Genomic DNA, 19,551 nt, shown 5'->3' with positions numbered 1-19,551 from the left:
TGAAATATAAATATATATTTTATATACAAATGTATTTTTAAAAAGTTTTATGTATGTTATTTATATGATATTTAACATAATATCTAAATAATATATATTATATTATTACTATTATAAATGAAGAAACAATGTGAATACAATGTTGAACTTTCCATTGGCGAGGGTGTGCCTCTTCGTGATTGTCGTGACTCTCGATCTCCAGTTTACGTTGAGATCTCTTACCTTCCTGTCCTTTCTTTCCATTACGCCCATCGGATTCGTCGGCTGGGCCGTTGAACTCACTTAGTCAGAGAGGCGAGAGGCCTAATCGCAAAAAGGAACAATCGCAAAAAGCGGAGAAGAGGAGACGATATCGACGGCGAAAGAGATCGGCCAGTCGGAAAGAGAGTGAGTAAGTGTTTTCTTCGTGGTGAACCGATCCCCATGGTGAAGGTCCTTATATATAAGCCACCGTGTAAGTTATAATAGTCAGTGCGGAAACACCATTCGATCTCGATCCAGAACTACCAAGATGACGATCATACAAGTTGTAAGTTTCCATTGTGGGCGGAAGTTTTTCAGGAGCCTGGAAAATATTTCAGGATTGTTGCATTTCTTCATTTCCGGATCGTAACATCGGTTTAGTGATACGTGTGATAGTGGTCTCGACAAACCTCTTGGGAGTTTAAGAACGCGTGAAATAATTTTACTCCTTACGAACAATGATACTCCGAGATTTTTCAGTCGGAATAAAACCGCTTGACTCTGTTGTTATATTTAACTTGAAAACATAAATGATCGTGAAACACAAACTGTGATTAAAAATTTGGACATTAAAATATTTTTCGTTATTGCGGTAACTTAGAAATTGTAATTACGTTCTTAAAAGATAAAAAATTTAAGATTTTGAATAATAAATAAATTAGAAATATTAAAGCTATTTTTATATCAATATATTATAGCTATCATTGTCTACCATTTATTAAAATTAAATGAAAATTAATAATTATTTACCTAAGCATAAATTTTGGTTTATTATTTGACAAGATTTATTTAAACTTTGATCATTGAAATTTTCTAGGAATTTTTTGTAATTGCTATAATTTCATGGGCATATATATCCAACTGCTAATTATCTGTCAAACGTGTCGGTTACGCTTTCATGACATTTAAGATATTACATCTTTGCAGGTTTTACTCATGCTGGCGGCGATGGCGGTCACGGCGAGACCCTCGTTCCACGAAGGCCACGGTTTTCTTCATGGGGCAGATGAGCCAAAACTCATCTCGCAATCGGTACATTTGCACGAGGTGCCGACCAAAGTCATCAAGGTTACCAAGACGGTAGCCATCAAGGTTCCCGTGCCATATCCCGTTAAGGCAAGCAACTTTCTGAAAAAATGAAAAGCTCGAGAGCTAATTAACAATCAAAAATAATAAATAATTAATTCAATATTATACAAACATTTAATTTTGTTATTTAAGGAATGAATGTCGAAATCCCAGATAAATGCTGTAAAAAATCATGATACTAAGTTTGTAAATTGATGCTTATAAATTAAAAGAAGAAAGTAAAACGAAAAGCAGAATAAAAGTAATAAAAAATTTTGTTTTAAATTTAAATAATTATTAAAAATGAGAATCTCAGAATATCTTCAAAAATTTTAATTCAAAAATCTTATTTAAACAACTTTTTTCTTAAGTAGATACTTTCCGAGTATTATAACTTTAAAATTAATTTTACACAATTATTTATTTCTACATTTATTTTAATATTAAAATTATTTATATAGGTTACATATGGCTAATAAAAAAAAACAATTTATAATATTCTAATATTCTAATATTTATAATATTCTAATATTAAAAAATAAATATTGCAAATTTTTGAAATTTTCTTATAAATTGCAATACACAAATGCTCAAGCTGTACAGACTGTTTATGACTTTCTTTGTTATTAGGTACCTCATCATATTCCATTTCCGGTACCAGTAAAACATCCCGTGGCGGTACCAGTACCGCAAATAGTGAAAGTGCCGCAGCACGTGCCAGTGCCGGTGGAGAAGCCAGTTCCGGTGGAATTGCACCAGCAGGTATTCATTGTTAATTAAAATACAGTAATATTATAATATAATATAATATAATACAAATCTATGTAAAATAGATGATTATATATTTATTTATTCGCAATGCAAAAAAAACGCAGTGCAAAGAAATTTTTAAGATACATAGAACTGTACGGAGACCTTATTTAAAATTATTTATAATTTTTATATTTTATATTTATACGCTACAAGTAAATAAAAATTGTCTTTTTAATTCTATGCAGTAGAAAATAAAGAAAATCATGATAAATATTTTTTTGATATTGAAATTCCGATAAATACTACTTACACTTCCTACATGTTTCTTCTTATATTAATTATATTTAATGACTGATTCTAGAACTGTAAGTATAGCCAATTAAATTTAATTCAGGTGCCATTGCTGGTATCTAAACCGGTGCCTGTGCCACATCCGGTGCCTGTACCACATCCAGTTACTTTGACCAAGCCAGTCTTCGTCCCAATACCGAAGGCGATCCCGATCCCACAATCGAGTCACGATGAAGGTGGTATTTCCGCTGGAGCTGTGGCTGGAGGTGATCATGCCAGCCACGAGACGACCAACTACAGCACTTATACCATTCAAGGCCATGGAGCCTACGACCATGGCGGTGATCAGCAGGCCCAATTCCAGTCATCCCAGCCCGACTACTCGGCGGATCATTAGCTTTCGAAATGCGACAGGTCGACTGATTATGGCGGTGTGCGAGATCCGTATGGCTAAAAGGAAAAGTAAATCGAGAAGTAAATCACCGGCGTATAATATATGCGAGCCGGTTACTTTGAAAGCAGTTTAAGCATAATGCTAAAGGGTTCGACAGGTAAACACGAATGCTAAGTGACGATGTCCTTTTTTGGAAACTTGATTTAGTCTACTTCCAAAATTGATGGCTCGATGCAAATATAAATCAGAGTTTCCCAAAAAGTTATATATGTATCACATTTGAAAAAAAATATTAGATTTATCAGTTATTTAAAGATAAAAGAAAAAATCATTGAATAAGGAGTTCATTTTATGCTTATTAAAGATGTGCTAAAAAGTCGTATACATACAATATTAATATAAATTAAAAAATTCTGGATTCTTATTTCACTTTGAAAAACAATGGCACATATATTTGTGTGCGGAGTATAATTAGTTAATTATTATTGATAAAGGCATAATTATAATATTTTATTCTTCTAATAGCAATAATAGTTAGCAAAATATTTGTTACCTAAAAAAATTGTTAAATATTGTAAGAGAACATTGTGTTCTCTTTTTCTCTTTTTTTCTGCAATTAGATAATTAATTTATAGATTTTTCAGCCATTTAATAATTGAAAGTAATTAAAACTGATAGAATGAAAGTTGTAACATAAATAGTCATAAATTTTCTAATGTCTCTCTGCATTGAATTCCTTTTATATAGAGAAAAAAAAACGAGAGAAGGAAATTATATAATAATATCTCTTTCTCTTTGTAATTCTTATTTCTGTTGCAGCTAATATTAAAAAATACTTGACCATTAATTATTAAATAATTAAACTGAAATAGCATATTATTCTTGTATATAGACAAGTAGAGGCAAGTTTTCTGAAAAATGTTAAGTTTTTGTTTTTTCTATTTGATGTTTTAGCTCTTTGTTGTTACATAAGATTGTTAACGTCGTAGTGTTATTTTTTAATAAAACATTTATATGGGTTATCAGCGGCTTTTTCATTCTCCATGTTGAGTGTTATCAAAATCGCATGAAATATTTATTTTGTAGCCATAAATATTCAGTTGCGACATTTTTTATTAAGCAGGTGTAAAGTAGCAGTTGTAACTCTGACATACTCAACGGGATCGTTTATGTATGTATGTGTATACGGTATACGTTCCATACGGCGTGTGCTCTGCATGCAAATTCCATTAATCGCGTGTTTAACGTGTCCTCGTTCTCCATTTAATGGACATTTCACCGCCGCCGCGTTCATGTAACCATTTCTCATAATACAGCTTTAAATTTCCCTTTCGCGCTCGTGAATTATACAATTTCTTTCTCGTTTTGTAATCCCCGTAATTTTCGTAAAAGATTGTTTATGTATTCAAAAACTTAATTTGCTCGACCAATTCCCGTTTCCAGTTATTTTATTGCGTTGATTTTCTCAGTGTTGATTAGCTCACACAAAACTGCTCTCAATACCTTGCGTACTTAATACTGATAATTGTAAATAGAAAAGATTATACATATGCTTACAGTATCTTTTTTCAATATCAATATCGTCATTATTTTTTTGCATGCAATAGCTTCATTAACGACATGAAGAAAACCAATATTTTTTCCACAATTTTTATTAAAAACAGAATATTATTATTATTATTATTATGAATAATAAGAGGGGATAAAGATATACGATCTCTTTGTAGGAAAAGATTTATTTCAATGATGAACAATTAGCATAATGAAATTATAGGTAGAAACATAGACTTAAATAGTCTAACACTTGATGACGCGAGCACCATCCGTCCGCATTTTCTTGCAAAAATGTCTTTCTCTCTTTTTTTTTTTTTCATTTAAAATTAGAGGACGCTCTTCATCTCGAGACATTTGTCCCATCTTCTTTTCTCTCTACGATGAAAGTCCCAAAGAAATGCCACATGAAAAACTCGCAAAATCGTTCCTTAATTTCCAATAAACAGGGGATATTCACTTTCACACTGTCATCAACTGAAGAAAGAATACATATTAACGTACGTTAATATATATATATATATATATATATATATATATATATATATCATTCTTTGGGGGCGCTTCCCTGAAGAAGACGACGGTCACTGAAAAGATTGCACGCGAGGTCCGGGTGATGCTTCGCATTGAAGATGTCGAAGAGCGTCGTCCCCTCGGGATGGCGTTTACCAGGAGGAATATCCGTAACCGGGATAACCGCTGTAGGCTCCGCTATATCCGCCGTAGTATCCGATACCGCTGTGAACCTTCTCGTAGACGATCGGTTGGGCGACGGGCACCGGCACGTGTTTGACGACGGGGACGGCGTAGGGCTGAGGCACTTTGACGGCATACGGGGCGGGAACCGGGACCTTGACTGGAACACTGACGGGAACTGGCACTGGGCGGTCTACCGGGACAGGGACATGCTTGGTGACCTCGACTGGGTACGGCTTGGGCACTTGGACTGGGTACGGGCGGTCGACGGGCACGGCGTATGGCACCTGAAAGCAGAAGGACACCTTTTAATTGCGATCGATGGTCGTGATTCTGAATAAATTTAATTTTCAATCTGCTTTCATTTGTAACACTAAGGCGCCCAGTTGCGTCAATGTTATTTTAGCTTTAGGCGAGATTTAAATATGTATCCGTCTTTAACTTTCATTCTAAATAAAGACAGGCACATATTTAAGTCTCGCTTAAAGCCAGAATAACGTGGTCGGTGCGATCGGACCGAAGAAATAAATAAAGATTAAGAGGTGTACATAAATTCAGTTTCTTCTTGTAATTGAGAGATTTGGAGCTCGTTGATTGATTAGAAGCTAACTTTCTGTTTCACAAAATTAGCAATTTAAATTATTTTTTTGCTCTATCACCTGTTTTATTATTTGTAAAGATAATATAAATTTTATTAAGATACACACTTATATAAATATAAATTCGTTTTTGTTATTATATGATATATGATATGATATATATGTTATATATGATATATTGATTTCCTAGAAAATAACAAGGTAAGATATCATCCCGACATGAGACAAAGATTTAGTATTCCTAATCGCGCTCTATTCGTTACAATTATCTCTCTTTGCATGATCTTATTTAGCTGATCTTATTTAGTTGTAGAAATTCATACATTTCGAAAGTTTAGATTAGCATAGTTTATATATATATATAGATCATAATAATTTATTATTTTAGAAACTAATTGTTTGCACTTTTATCAAGCAATAATTTCTCAAGAAATAAGCTTTTGAGAAGTACGAGAAAGCGATTCATGAAATTATAGAACTTAATAAATTTATATCAAGATATTCAGATATATGCAATAATAATTACAGAAATAACAAATTGAATATCTAATCTCTTTAATTAAATGTTGGCATTTAAAAAATTGGAAACTATAATTTCTTTAACCGATCTTTCTATTGAAAGATAAACGTAGTGAAGTTATTATTTCTCCGGTGAGGCATTTGCTTTCATCTAATTACGCTTTCCAGTAAATCAACTTCCAGAAACGTTACTTTCTTCCGCTGGTAGTGAAATGTAATGTAAAGTAAAAACATGAAAAAGAGTTATTGATAATCTTCACCAAATTTTGCTGACAAGTTTTTGCATCTGTTTACGTGTGAATCGCGAGTAGTAGAATTTTAATATGAGTATCAAAATATTTGCAAATATTTTAAATACCTTAACTGGGACTGGGACATGTTTCTCGACGGGTACGGCAACTGGTTGCGGCACGGGTACGGCTACTTCCTTTGTCAAAACAGTGGAGACGCCATGGCTCACTCCAATCGGAAGAGACGAGTATGTGTTCAATCCACTGAGACCATAGCCCAACCCACCGATACCATAGCCCAAGGCTCCGTAAAGACCTCGCTTATCCTTCTTCGCGGTCTCCACTTTCTTCTCGTCGCTCTTCGTTTCCTCGGCGAAAGCAAGCGCCACCAGGGCGAAGAGAACTACTATCTACAAGTCAGAGAATTATATGCTTTGCTTGCAAAATTATATATTGATCGCATAACAATATATATTAACGTATTTTTTAATTTACATTTCAGTAATGTTGAAATTGTGTAATAATACATATTTAAATGTATTTTTAAATCAATTAAAAAAGAGAAGAAATATAAAATAAAGGTTCTATCAAACTTGCATATAGAATTTGAATAATTTATACAATTAAATTAAAAAACTAATAAATTAAAATTATTTACAAGAACAAAGGTAAAAAAAAGTGTTGAATAAAAAAAGAAGTTAAAGATAAAGATAGTAATAAGTAATAGTTTATTAAAAACTTTGTTATCTTCCTATGTGACTTTTACACTTATATAAATACACCTATAAATGTTTCAATTTTAAGCTAATATAATAATTAAAAATACAGTAAATTGATCCAAATTATTAAATTGAAAAATAAAGATATATTCATTGTGACTTTGTTTTGTATGTTTTAATTAATTTCTCTAATTATGCAAATTTTTGTTGAACTTTATGTTAGTTTCAAATAGTTTCGGTTTTCTGCAACAAGCTGAACGTATTAATCCTTTCTTTCAGAAAGCATGATACACCCCCGCCGCAACGCACGATCGATTTTTTCTAAGATCTTCTAGATCTTTTAGATCTTTTAGAGTCTCGGGACAATTCTTCGTCAAACTGATTTTTATAAAAAAAAAAAACCTCGTATCCAATTATACCTTGGTGTTCATGGTGCTGCACGAGTTTCGGACTCAGTTCGTTGTGTTTGCAACTGATGAGTACGATGAAGATCCCCCTGCTTTTATACGATGAACCCTCAAGGAGAGACGGCATGGAGAGCGAGGTGGTGGACAACCGGGCCCATCGCCGAAACGCGGTTAGGTAAAAAGAAACCGAAAACCGGGTTTCGCGAGTAGGGGCCCCACTGCCGAAAAACTCGCACCCGCGCGACTCTTCTCGCCGCTCGTAAGCAAGACTCGTGCAGATCTTGCGTAAATGCACCACCTCGCACGCGTCGAAATTCATAACGTCAAGTCTCCTTTACGCGGCTCACGGCGAATTATAGAATAGTATGTAACCTAATTTAATAAATAGATTAATAAGTTACCCAACCTTAGCCTTACATGTTGTAGTCTTAAATTCTGTAATTTTAGTTATTCTTTATGCTTCAAATTTTTACGTAATTAGTACTGTAACACAGTATACTACAGTATTATATTGTTATAATTAATATAATATACTATACTTAATAATATACTTATATGTAATAAAAAAATTCTTATTATTAATTAAAAAAATTTTGATTATAATTATCATTATATTGCAGTGCAGTTATAATTGTTTAAATTATAACGCAAATTTATATTTTTGATTAATTTTTAATAAATAAAAAAATTTTTCTTTTACATTGATTTTGTTTAAATTAACATTAATCAATTTTATGCCAAAATAAAATAGTTTTTATGCAGCACAGCATGACTAATTGAGGCCCCATGCCGATTCAATCTTTGTGAATCTTTGTTTTGCGATCATGATCGCACCGGGTGTTCTCTCAATCATCTGTTTGCGCAATTTTTGTGCTCGCCTGATTCCGTAATTGAAATCTTGCAAATGAGAAATAAATGATGAGCTTAGTTCTCAACAAACTATAGGCAATAAATACAAGCTGTTACAAGCTGTTACAAGCTGTGTGAATCAAATTATTTCATTCTAGTAAATCAAATTAGTTCACTCTTTTTAGGAAATACAGTTTAAATTTCCATATATATTATATAATTATAAGATGATTAAACTCTTGTTATTATTTCTTAATTAAGGAGAGAAAAAAAGATATAACAAAATTTTCTTTAACAATACATCTAGTATAAATTATTAAATATTATAATATTTTAGTAAAAAAATGACCATAATTACATTAATATATAATTATATTATTACATAATATTATATATTATTATATAAATTTTATGTATTATATAATTATAATATTATATATAATTGCATTTTGCATGTGAATATGCATTCCATTTTTTTGGAAATTTTGATACATAAATTATGTAGCAGCATATTAATATTAAATGACAAAAACTTATTGCTTAAGATTTCAACATAAATTAAATAATTATTTTATAAAAATAACATAATATATTGTGCGATATTATATTCGAATACCTTCTCTTCATTTATCATTCCGTTTATTATGCAGCCACACCATATCTTATTCTTTTCTCGAAGCCGGCGAGAAAAAATGACAAGCATAAGACATGTTTGATCAGATCTCATAAATTTTGACGAAAAGTGAAAAAGCATTTAAAAAGAATCAATCCCATGGATTTCCTTAACACTTAACCGGCAAGTACAGAGAAAGTTAATTATACCTAAAAATTAAATAAAGAAAAAAGAATTTAATAAAAAAATAATATTTTTTTTATATAAAATAAAATAAAATAAAATTTTTAAGTATGCATATATATATATATATGTGTATTAATTGATATATGTATTAATTTGATATATTTTAAAGTTCTCTCGATTTTTACGAAAACTTTTTGTAATCTTTGTTAAGAATAAAAATTCTTAATTACTCTTAACTTTAGATATTTTTCTAAGAGCTTTAGAGATATAATTGATCTCATAAACTCTATATATAAACAAAATATTTTATGTAATATTGTAGTCCCGATTATAAATTCTCAATTTATGTTTATTCTACCGCAATTTCATGTTATGTCGTAAAATTGGAGAGCTGTCGACGTCTTTTGTTCCATGCTTTTCGCAAGGTGCTTATGGAACTTATGGAACCGGCCTGATTCTTCTCTTCAACCGTGCTATTACCGAAAGTGGTCTGACTTTTAGGCAGCTTCGTGCAATTTTGCTGCTTGTTAATTGACCCCACCTGTTCGGCCAGTTCCAGAAAACTTGAAGAAAACATAATGTATCCGTATATATTTTTAGTACCGTCCGTATATATTTTTCATAGATGAATAAATGCAGCTGCTTACGTATTGACGAAAATTATTATGGCAACACAGTAAAGCACTTATCCTTGTTATAACGTTTGACATCGTTATATGATTAATATTTATGGTTAACTTAAATTGCATGCTACTCAATGGATTATGAGTAATCCATCACATATTATTTGTAACATAGTTATTTAGATTTTCACAATTAAAAAAAAAATATATATATAAAATATTATAAAAAATAATAAGAAAATCAAGCTAATTGAAACGTCTTTCCTAAAAAAATAAATAATGCTTTTAAAATTAAAACAAAGTGTTTTATATAAAATAAAACAATAAACCAAAGAGAAGAAGAGAAAAATGATTAAATTAATTTTTAAACATTATTATTAATGATATAAAAAAACAGTGTATAAGTGTATAAAGGTAATATAAAAGGTTATAAAGTATTTATCTTTGTTTTGTATGTAAGTGCAATATTGCAATATGTAAAACTTTTATATTATAAGAAATTAAAAGATTTAACAAATAAGTACACTTAATTTTTTTATATATTTTATATATTTTTTACGGATTTTATATTAATTAAGAATTGTCAAAAAAGTGTGTAAGTTGAAATATATTCATGTACCCAATGAAATAAGATTAAAGATAAAAAAAGAATTATGACAAACTTATTCTCTTTTGGAACTGGAAGAGAAAAAGAAACATATCGCCCCCAAAATTAGAATGCTGTCATTAAACTTCATAAATTAGTTCGTGGATTCCCGGATGACGTCAAAATCACGGCATGCGAGGTCACGCCAGCAAAATGCATTTTTCGAGTTTCTTTATGATCGTGAAATCAGTGAGACTAGAAGCTAGAAAGAGGACTTATGCAGATTATTTCTTTATTATTTCTTTATATATATTGTGGGCGATGTGTGACAAATGATACAACGATCCTGGGATTTTTAGTAAATTAATCTTCAATGAATTAAAAATGCATATAAATAAAACTGTTCTGTCCTTTGCTGTTAACTTTATGTTATGAATAGATGTTTTAACCAAATTTCGATTCGAAGGCTAACTACTATTAAAAAATGTTAAATATTCTTGTTTGTTAAATAAAATATTAAATACTAAATTATTTGCGAAATTTGCAGATAAAAAGAAGAAAAAATAGAGGTGAAAAAGTTTGATACGCACAGGAAATAAGTAGAAAAATGTATATGAGCAAAAAGCTTTTATGGAAAAAAATATTAAATTATTCTTCTTAGATTTTGTAAAATAAATATCTATAAATATTTTGTAAAATAAACATCATAAGAAATTTAAGAAATTTATTTATTGATTAAATAAAGTTAATTAAATTAAATAAAAATTATATTAATTTGATTTTTCATTATTCAAGATACTTACAAGATAATATATTTAATTAGCAACATATCAATCAAAGAATGCGGTTGAGTTAACATTCCTCCATAATTTCCATGTTGCTGATTTCCGAATATAAATACGAATCTGATTTTTATACCAGTTTCCGAACGTCGTAAATAATCAATCAGAAATGCTCGCAGTAGTCTAGACTCATTTAAAATAGGCTTAATTAATGTCTTAACTAATTATCAAAATATGAGTAATTTAGGGGCACTGTGCAAATAAAGTTATAAATTTAAAGTTATAAAATATGACTCAGAAACTAAGATTAATAAATATTTTTATGTTTTATACAATATGTGTTAGTAAACTTTACTTTAATAATAATTTCTCCTTCTAAAAAAAAATTGAATGCAATTTTATTTTTCTTATTGTATTTTATATGGAGTTATTCTGAAATTAGCAATATTAATTTTAATCAACTGGTTGATGAATACAAATATATGGATTCTCAAGGTTTACTATAATTTCTTTTCGTATATTTATTTAAACTAGTTTTAGTTAATGTTATATTAATGTTATTTTAAAATAAAAATTTTTTTATTACAAATGCCAGTTGATTATTTAGAAATTAATTAAAGAAAATAATTTTAAAAGTAATAATAAATATGGCAAAAAAGAGGGTTTTTATACGTTAACATTAAAATTAGAATTGTCAAATAATTAAAAGGAAACAATTGTTGGTAAATTAAATTTGTGATGTCAAATAAATAATTAAATAATAAGCAACAAGTAATAACTTAAATATAACTAAGCGTAATATTTTTAATGCGATTCAAATGACAAGGCCTAATATAAACATTCACAGACAGATTAAAATATAAGAAAGCAAAAATTTCATTTACTCAAATAATTTAATTTTAATCAGAATTTTAGATTGCTAATGTGATAGCAGCTCTTGTTATTGCACGCGAGAACTATTTTATTTTTATACGCGAGAAATATTTTACTTTCCAATATTGTTGAAAAAACGAGAATGTTTTTATACAAAATAAATATTATAGTGAACCCGGATTTTGTCTTGGTGAAAAGAAGGAGGATGTCTAGCAATTTTCGAACGCTGATAATGGATGCTCCGAATTTACATGTGACATTTCTCGCGACGCCAGAGACTAACTTCTTGCATAGAACGAAATGGTTTTTGCCCATTGAGAGAAAGAACGATCGAGATTTGCGAGATATAAATTTCGTCGAAGACATTTCTTCGCAAAGAGATTTACTGAAGTAGCCGCCTCATTTATCGTAAATCTTGTAGTATTATTTGCGGTAGAAAGAAAGTGAAAGAGGGTGAATATATCAATCCATTCTAACCGGTTTCTATTTGAAAAAAGCTCTTAAATATATTGCAGGTAATTTAAAATATTTTTGAACTAAATTTGTAAATTAAGATCAAAAAATATTTCAAACAAGATTTGCAAAAATTAACTCTTTCTATTATTCCACTTTTAATTTTATATTTAGTATATGTTATTTTTCTATGTGGATATGGAGGACATATCTCTAAAATTAGATATCTACATTAAAGAAAATAAAGAATAAAAAATTAAAAGTAAAAAAAAATTTATATTAAATTATATCTATTTTGTCACAGTGTATTAAATTTGTTAACAAAGAATTAATGTCTAATAATAATATTATGCTGGAAAATAGACTTAAAAAAAATTGAAAAATTCAATAAATCCACAGTTTGAACCAACGATTTCCGGGTGGGAGAAACAAGTGGGCGTGAATTGCATAATTACGGCAACCGCTTCTGATTTCGACACCGGAAACTGGCCGTTGATCGTCCTCTCGTCGTTTGCAAGCGCGAGATGTATAATCGTTTGTAGCGATTGCATAATTACGAGCGCCAGGGCTTGAGCAGCCGGGCCCGGCGAAATCGCCGAAAATTCCACGTTTCATTCGTTGCGCACCAGTTATTACACGCACGTTCCTCGCGTCACCTCGATGTACAATACATACATACATACATACATACATACATACATACATACATACGTACATACGTATATACATATACGTGCACGCATTTTGCATCGAATGCACACCTTCTGCATTATACAAGCCCCGTGACGCTACTTTCGTATCTTCAAGGCTCAAATTGTAACCTTTAGCAAAATTCAAATGTTGTTTCTGTGTTCTTTGCTATACATCTGTATCTCTCACATTTATTATTCGTTTATATTAAACTGAATAATCGTCTGCAACACAAAAATTAAACTATTCAATTTTAGAATTAATATTGTGCATAGTAAAATAAATTTTTTATATCCAGTCTTAATATTTTATAATTTATTTGTTATTTAATGCTTTAATAATATATAGTATATTAATATGTAACGTACGATAATAAATAATTTTTCAATGTAAATAACAAAAGCAAGATTATATTTATGATGTGATTACATTTATTAGTAAGTTATTAGAAGATTAAGAATCATACTTATAGGTAATAAAAAAAGTCGTCAATGTGTCAACTAAATACTAAATCAAACACACAAGTGTCTCTTTATTGTTGTGCAAATTGGCATAATCAGAAGTCATTATGTAGGCAAAGCGTTTCATGTTGTTCAAAAATGAAAGTCAAGTTTTTGTTCTCGTCCCTGAAAGTTCTTGTCCCTGTTTTCTTTGTTCCTTATCCTCTTATTCATATCGATTGAGTTCGATTATCACAATTACACACAATTTGGTTGACATTTCTCTGGTTGACTTTCTGTTAGCATTCAATCTCACAATTTTATCTCTTCTTTACATTTTCTTTCCAAATACACTTCATAATTGTTAGTTTATTTATATACGCATCAATGAAGGATTGATATAATTTAGAAATTTATAAAATATTGTTTGCACATGTTCTGAAAATATGCATTTAATGTTTATTTATTGATTTACTTTGCTTTATATTATACATATTGTCACAAAAATTTATCTAATCTTTATGCTCAACCTACTAAAAATTATTTTGACTAAACGAGTGTATGAATGTTGCACATATAGTACATATTATAATCTTATGTACGGTAATGATAATTTTATTATATGACTTATATAGAGAGAAAAATGTATTTACGCGTGGAAAAATCTATATTTTGATTTCATTTGCATTCTGCAACCGCTTTGAAAATTTATGCAAATTTTATGCAATAAGTGTGATTATAAAAATGTACATATACACGTACATTCCTTATATCTTGGAATAATCTGAGATATTTTATGTAAGTATTTTAGTTACATTCTTTCATTCGCATCGTTCTTGAATGCATATTTGCATTCTTACTTGGATTCTTACTTTCTAAAGTTCTCCGCAAACAAAGATATGCTAACGTTGAGACATTTTAGAATATATTTTAATAATTAAATTATTTCTATTATACACTTATATATAGTATATCCCAATCAGAATTTTTATTACGTTTTTTTCAAAACTTATCAGTTTATTACATTAAAGAATTTGTCTGAGTTGTGAATAATTAACTTCAAAATATCTTGTAAAAATAAACATAAAAATTTAAACATACAAACAAATAAATATTATATCGGACAGACAAATATATAAAGAAAAAAGAGAAAGAGAAAGAAAAAAAAGATCGAAACTATTGCTTAATCTTCAGTCAATCACATTAGCATTCTGGTGCAAAAGAAAACGAGTTAGTAAAACGTATGAATGACAGGTACTAATTATGTCAATGCAAAAATATTATTTTCTTATAATTTTTTTCTTTTTTTATTTTATACTTACAGATATTATGTTTAAAGTTTTATGTAATTTTTATTTAAAAAGATGAAATATACATTTATTTGTGTATATTATAATTATTATTTGAACTAAATATCTATATATACATATTTCAATTTTTAGAAAGATTACATTTTTTTATATAATTTTACATTTAAATATATTATAAGGGTTGTAATAATAAAAAATAATTAATAAACATATTTCCTGTACGATAAATTTTAATTAATATCATTTTATACAAAAATAAAAGTATAAAAATTAAAAACTAGAAGTTATCTAAAAGTTGTTCAAAATATCGAATGTTTAATGAGAAAATGTTTTTAAATTGACATAATTAAATTGACTCTTCGACTTACGATTGTAATATATTTGATGCTGTAACATGTTTACTAGATTATTTATTATCTTTAGGCGAAAGATCTTCAGGCGTTGGTCAATTTCCCTAAATCTGCCATTCATTTTGCTCTATTCCGTAATCAAGGCGAACTGCTAATGTCAGACCGTGAAAAAAATAAAGGCATGTATTGCCGAAATTTCGTGTTGTGATTTCACAGGCAAACCCATGTTGCAATACACTTCTACTTTATATCATCGCGCTTAAGGACGTTGTTTCTCACGTTTCTCTCCTAGAAGTAGATTGAGAGAGCGTGAAAGGCGAGTATGGATAAGTACTTGGATAAGGTGTAAAATCGAACATGATACCTTGTTAAAACAACAAATCAGTAGCAAAAGCTGGTCGAGATAATGAAGTTGGAGTAAAAGTCAAATAATTAAATTCTTATTATGAAAGAACATCTGACATCCAACATTATTTCCGTATAAATTTATAATCTGATAACTCAAGCATGGGAAGGACATGCGTAAAGCATATGATCTCGATTTATATCGTGACACCATTGCATATACTCACGATAATATATAATAATAAATTTAATATTAATGAAATCTTACATCTTATAATGTATAAAATACTAAGTTTCTAAGTTAATTGATAGTATTTTACAAGTAATAAGTATTTACTATTAAATTTTCATTATACTATTAAATTTTCATTGTCTTTTTTATAGTATAAATTATATAGATATAATATATTCTTTTATTAATTTATTCTGCAACTTGCGCAATCCAAGATTTGGCTTGGCTTTAATTAATTTCGTAAAATTTTCTGTATGCAAGTGCTAAAACTGTTACACTTAAAAAAGTGACTCAGATCAAGAGTACTAGAAAATTATTAATTTAATTTTAATATACAAGATATCCAGCACAAGTCATCTCTTAAACAGATAAAGCAATACAATATAAAAATTAACATTTATTAATTTAATAAATAAAAAATGTAAAGTTGAAACATTTATTAATTTATTAATTCTTGTATTTTATAATAAATTTTTTTATTTCTCATAAAATTAAAACTTATTGTTTTCTTAAAAGATTCTGAAATATAACGATGATAAAAACAATTAAATATTGCAAGATGTTAATATGGAATGCGATTTAAAGTAATATTTGTAATCTTTGGCGTAAAGTTTGGGTGCAAAAAAAAAGAAATCACTTGTTTCTTTACGAAAACATTTATAAAATTGATTTATTCCGTGAATTCAAGGCACTACACGACGGGAGAAACATCTCTTGACCAGACGCTCGTCGTGATGGATTTTGCTTTGCTGGGAAAAGGGTTAAGATGGAGCGGGATGGTGTGTATGTAATTTTTTGAAGGAGAAATTCATCTAATAGTGTCCGTAGCCCTTAACGAGGACGGGAACCGTCTCTTTGACGACGACCGGTTGCGGAACTGCGACTGGAACTGGGTGAGCGACTGGAACTGGAACTGGGTGAGAGACTGCCACCTAAAAAAATACAATATAGAAATTAAAAATGTAAAGAATTAAAAATATAAAATATTTTAATAATCTTGTCTCTTTTATTATAACAGTTATTTTCCAGGATTTCGTTATATATATATTTTTTATATTGATTTGTATTTTAGAATGCAATATCTCTAGAATTATATAATTAACTTGTTAAATGTTGTGTTAACTTCTAATGTATTTGTATAATAAAAATAAATAATGCAAACACATTATGCAAATACATTACATAAATAATATAATTGGGTAGTTTATGGTCTATCTATTATAATGGTCTATCTATTATAATGTAGAAACAGAATCCCCCGATGTCATTATTAATAAATGGCTATATAAATGGCTATATATAATTATAACTAATATATTTACAATTATTAATTATATTAATTGAATATATTTTAATTATTAATTACAATTACCGAGGAGTGATTTCAAGCATAATTTTAGTTACAATAGTACATAATATTATGACTATATTATGTTTAATCTGTACTTTTATCTAGTGTACATTCACTCAATCACGTAATCCTCAAATAAACCAACACTACTTCCTTATCGCAGCACAACATCGAATCAGGATATTGATTAATCAAAAGAGATAGTAAAGTTTATATTGGAAACCGAGAGTAACATAACGGAACTATTAATAATCACGTTTTGAAATTGATTTTTATTTTTTGTGCAGTACAGCTAAAGAATTAATTAATTATTTTATCTACTGCCAAAATTGAAAGGTTGTATTATGTCTAACGGACAAAATTATTTGTAAAATTTATTATAATTTACCTTGACTGGGACGGGGTATGGGGCAGGCACGGTCACTGGCACCTTAACAGGGACTGGGACGGGCTTCTCTACGGGAACCGCGACCGTCTTGGTCTGGATCACGGGGTAAGGCTGGGGCACAGGTACTGGAACCGGGTGCGGAACAGCAACTGGAACCTAAAGATAACAAAAAGTTCATATTTTCTGCAGTTGAAGCAAATTATATAATAGTTGTTTTATTTGCTCGCCAGTTTTTTTGTTTGTTGAAATGATACCGTTTGATGCTGTTTCGACAATTTATTATTTAATTAAAACTAATAGAAAATATTAAAGCTCCAATTATTTATAAACGCTTAATTAATTCAATATTTAGATACAACATTTAAAATTTATTTATTATTCTAAATTTAAATTGTATTTTGTTAATTTTCTATTCAATTTACATAACTTTATATATTTGTCAAATTTGTATGAAGGACTTATTAGTATTTTGCGATATCATCAAAAATGAAGAAATGATTAATTCATACCTTAACGGGGACGGGGCGATCGACGGGATACGGCTGCGGGACCGCAACGGGAACAGCGACGGCCTTCTCCCTGACGGCAATAGCAACGTGGCCACCTTCATATCCACCAAGTCCACTCAGTCCACCAAGTCCACCAAGTCCACCATGTCCACCAAGATCACCGCCATAACCACCATAACCACCGCCAAGTCCGTAATCACCCAGGCCATAGAGACCACGCTTCTTGACTTTTTCTTCGGCGGCGAACGCCGCGGAGATCAGTACCAGGCAGATCTGGAAAACCAAGAAAATTACATCCATTTCAAAATATAAAGGAGAATCTGATCGATTAATCGAAAATTATTATTAATAAACGTCTAATATTAATAGACTAACATCAGAATGGCGGAAAATTCTAAAAAAATTGTCACAATTTTTGATTTTTTAAGAACAATAAGTCGTTAAATAATTTTTTAATAGAAATTTATAGATAAATGGATCAAGATCTGTCAAAGTTATTAAGATATCTATCTAATCTGATTTTAATTATAATCATTAAAAGTGAGAAATTGAGAGAATTGCTTAAAATATTGAGTAAAGCGCAAAATAGTATAGTATAGGATAAAGATGTGCGTTAATAATATAATTAATTACGCGCTTTAATTTAATCAACTTTAAAGCAAATGTTTAAAATAATATCTGCGAAACAATATTAACAAGATTGATGACTGTCACAATTGAGAATATTAATATTTTCGGAAAGCATCTTCGTGACGGGATTCTCATCACAAATGGTAAGGCTTTTCTAATTTTGACGTTAGGCTTTCCGATTATACAAAGAGACACCATGGGACAAAACTACGGAAGTAGAAAAATGAAAAATCGGCACGAGGACTCTTAAACTTCGATCTGATTGAGCGTTATATCCGAATGAAAACGTTCTCAGCTAAATGAAACGGATCTCGGCACTGCTTCTTTAACTTCGCTCGAGGATGTGACAGCACGTACCAGGGCCCTCATGTTGAACGATACTTTGGCGTGATACTCGCACGTGAGTAAAATAGATCGGTTTCTGTCGTTGTCGGGCTAGAAAACCACCCTTTATATAGGGAATTGACTTTCATTTCGCGCACCCTGCGCCCCGCCAGTGGCGAAGGAAGCCAACGGCCGGTCTATCGCCACACCTACCTACTACTAGTCTAACACTATTTACCCACGATATACTGCACACAGACGCACGTATGTTATAACACATAATGTGCAACGGTTGTATAACACGCTAAACGTGCGCGAGCCGCCCGTTGGTAAATGGAGCGCGCGCTTGGCCACTGTTTTATGCAGATATGCGTGCATATGTGAGCGCATTTCGATGCCACAACCTTAACGAGACCATTTTTCCACCCGCCAAGAGATCTGCCACCTTGTCTGTGATATCACGCGCGTCATTGAAAAGTCAGCATCTCGTTAGCTAATTGCTGTTAGGAATTACAATAGTCCTTTTTCTTGCGGGCTTTTCATCAAC

General features: G+C 30.2%; 3 protein-coding genes across 3 annotated transcripts; 1 reads left to right on the top strand and 2 right to left on the bottom strand.

The window, feature by feature from the left end:
* Positions 1-431: 431 nt before the first annotated feature.
* LOC105423042 (uncharacterized) lies at positions 432-3,769 on the top strand. The gene is made up of 4 exons (XM_011632677.2): positions 432-529; positions 1,171-1,359; positions 1,942-2,073; positions 2,459-3,769. The coding sequence occupies exons 1-4, from the start codon at positions 512-514 to the stop codon at positions 2,750-2,752; spliced, it is 633 nt and encodes a 210-aa protein (XP_011630979.1). The 5' UTR covers positions 432-511; the 3' UTR covers positions 2,753-3,769.
* Positions 3,465-7,562, bottom strand: LOC105423041 (uncharacterized). Its single transcript, XM_011632676.2, has 3 exons — positions 7,483-7,562; positions 6,473-6,754; positions 3,465-5,283 (listed from the first exon to the last, which is right to left on the bottom strand). Exons 1-3 carry the CDS (start codon positions 7,492-7,494, stop codon positions 4,966-4,968), a joined length of 612 nt encoding a protein of 203 aa, XP_011630978.2. The 5' UTR covers positions 7,495-7,562; the 3' UTR covers positions 3,465-4,965.
* An 8,877-nt stretch (positions 7,563-16,439) lies between these two features.
* On the bottom strand, positions 16,440-19,134 carry LOC105423040 (uncharacterized). Its single transcript, XM_011632675.2, has 4 exons — positions 19,038-19,134; positions 18,051-18,323; positions 17,542-17,697; positions 16,440-16,734 (listed from the first exon to the last, which is right to left on the bottom strand). Exons 1-4 carry the CDS (start codon positions 19,047-19,049, stop codon positions 16,615-16,617), a joined length of 561 nt encoding a protein of 186 aa, XP_011630977.2. The 5' UTR covers positions 19,050-19,134; the 3' UTR covers positions 16,440-16,614.
* Positions 19,135-19,551: the final 417 nt, after the last annotated feature.

Source organism: Pogonomyrmex barbatus, unplaced genomic scaffold, assembly GCF_055798465.1.
Source record: "Pogonomyrmex barbatus isolate J1 unplaced genomic scaffold, ASM5579846v1 scaffold16, whole genome shotgun sequence".
Classification (NCBI taxonomy): domain Eukaryota; kingdom Metazoa; phylum Arthropoda; class Insecta; order Hymenoptera; family Formicidae; genus Pogonomyrmex; species Pogonomyrmex barbatus.
This window is presented reverse-complemented; position numbering and strand designations above follow the sequence as displayed.

What these genes read in the sequence shown, in the direction of transcription:
- LOC105423042 (XM_011632677.2), top strand. An exon ending in CCGTGCCATATCCCGTTAAG is followed by an intron (nt 1,360 to 1,941) that starts GCAAGCAACTTT and finishes CTTTGTTATTAG; the next exon opens with GTACCTCATCATATTCCATT. An exon ending in CGGTGGAATTGCACCAGCAG is followed by an intron (nt 2,074 to 2,458) that starts GTATTCATTGTT and finishes AATTTAATTCAG; the next exon opens with GTGCCATTGCTGGTATCTAA.
- LOC105423041 (XM_011632676.2), bottom strand. An exon ending in ATGTCCCAGTCCCAGTTAAG is followed by an intron (nt 5,284 to 6,472) that starts GTATTTAAAATA and finishes TTCTGCTTTCAG; the next exon opens with GTGCCATACGCCGTGCCCGT.
- LOC105423040 (XM_011632675.2), bottom strand. An exon ending in ATCGCCCCGTCCCCGTTAAG is followed by an intron (nt 17,698 to 18,050) that starts GTATGAATTAAT and finishes TGTTATCTTTAG; the next exon opens with GTTCCAGTTGCTGTTCCGCA. An exon ending in CATACCCCGTCCCAGTCAAG is followed by an intron (nt 16,735 to 17,541) that starts GTAAATTATAAT and finishes GTATTTTTTTAG; the next exon opens with GTGGCAGTCTCTCACCCAGT.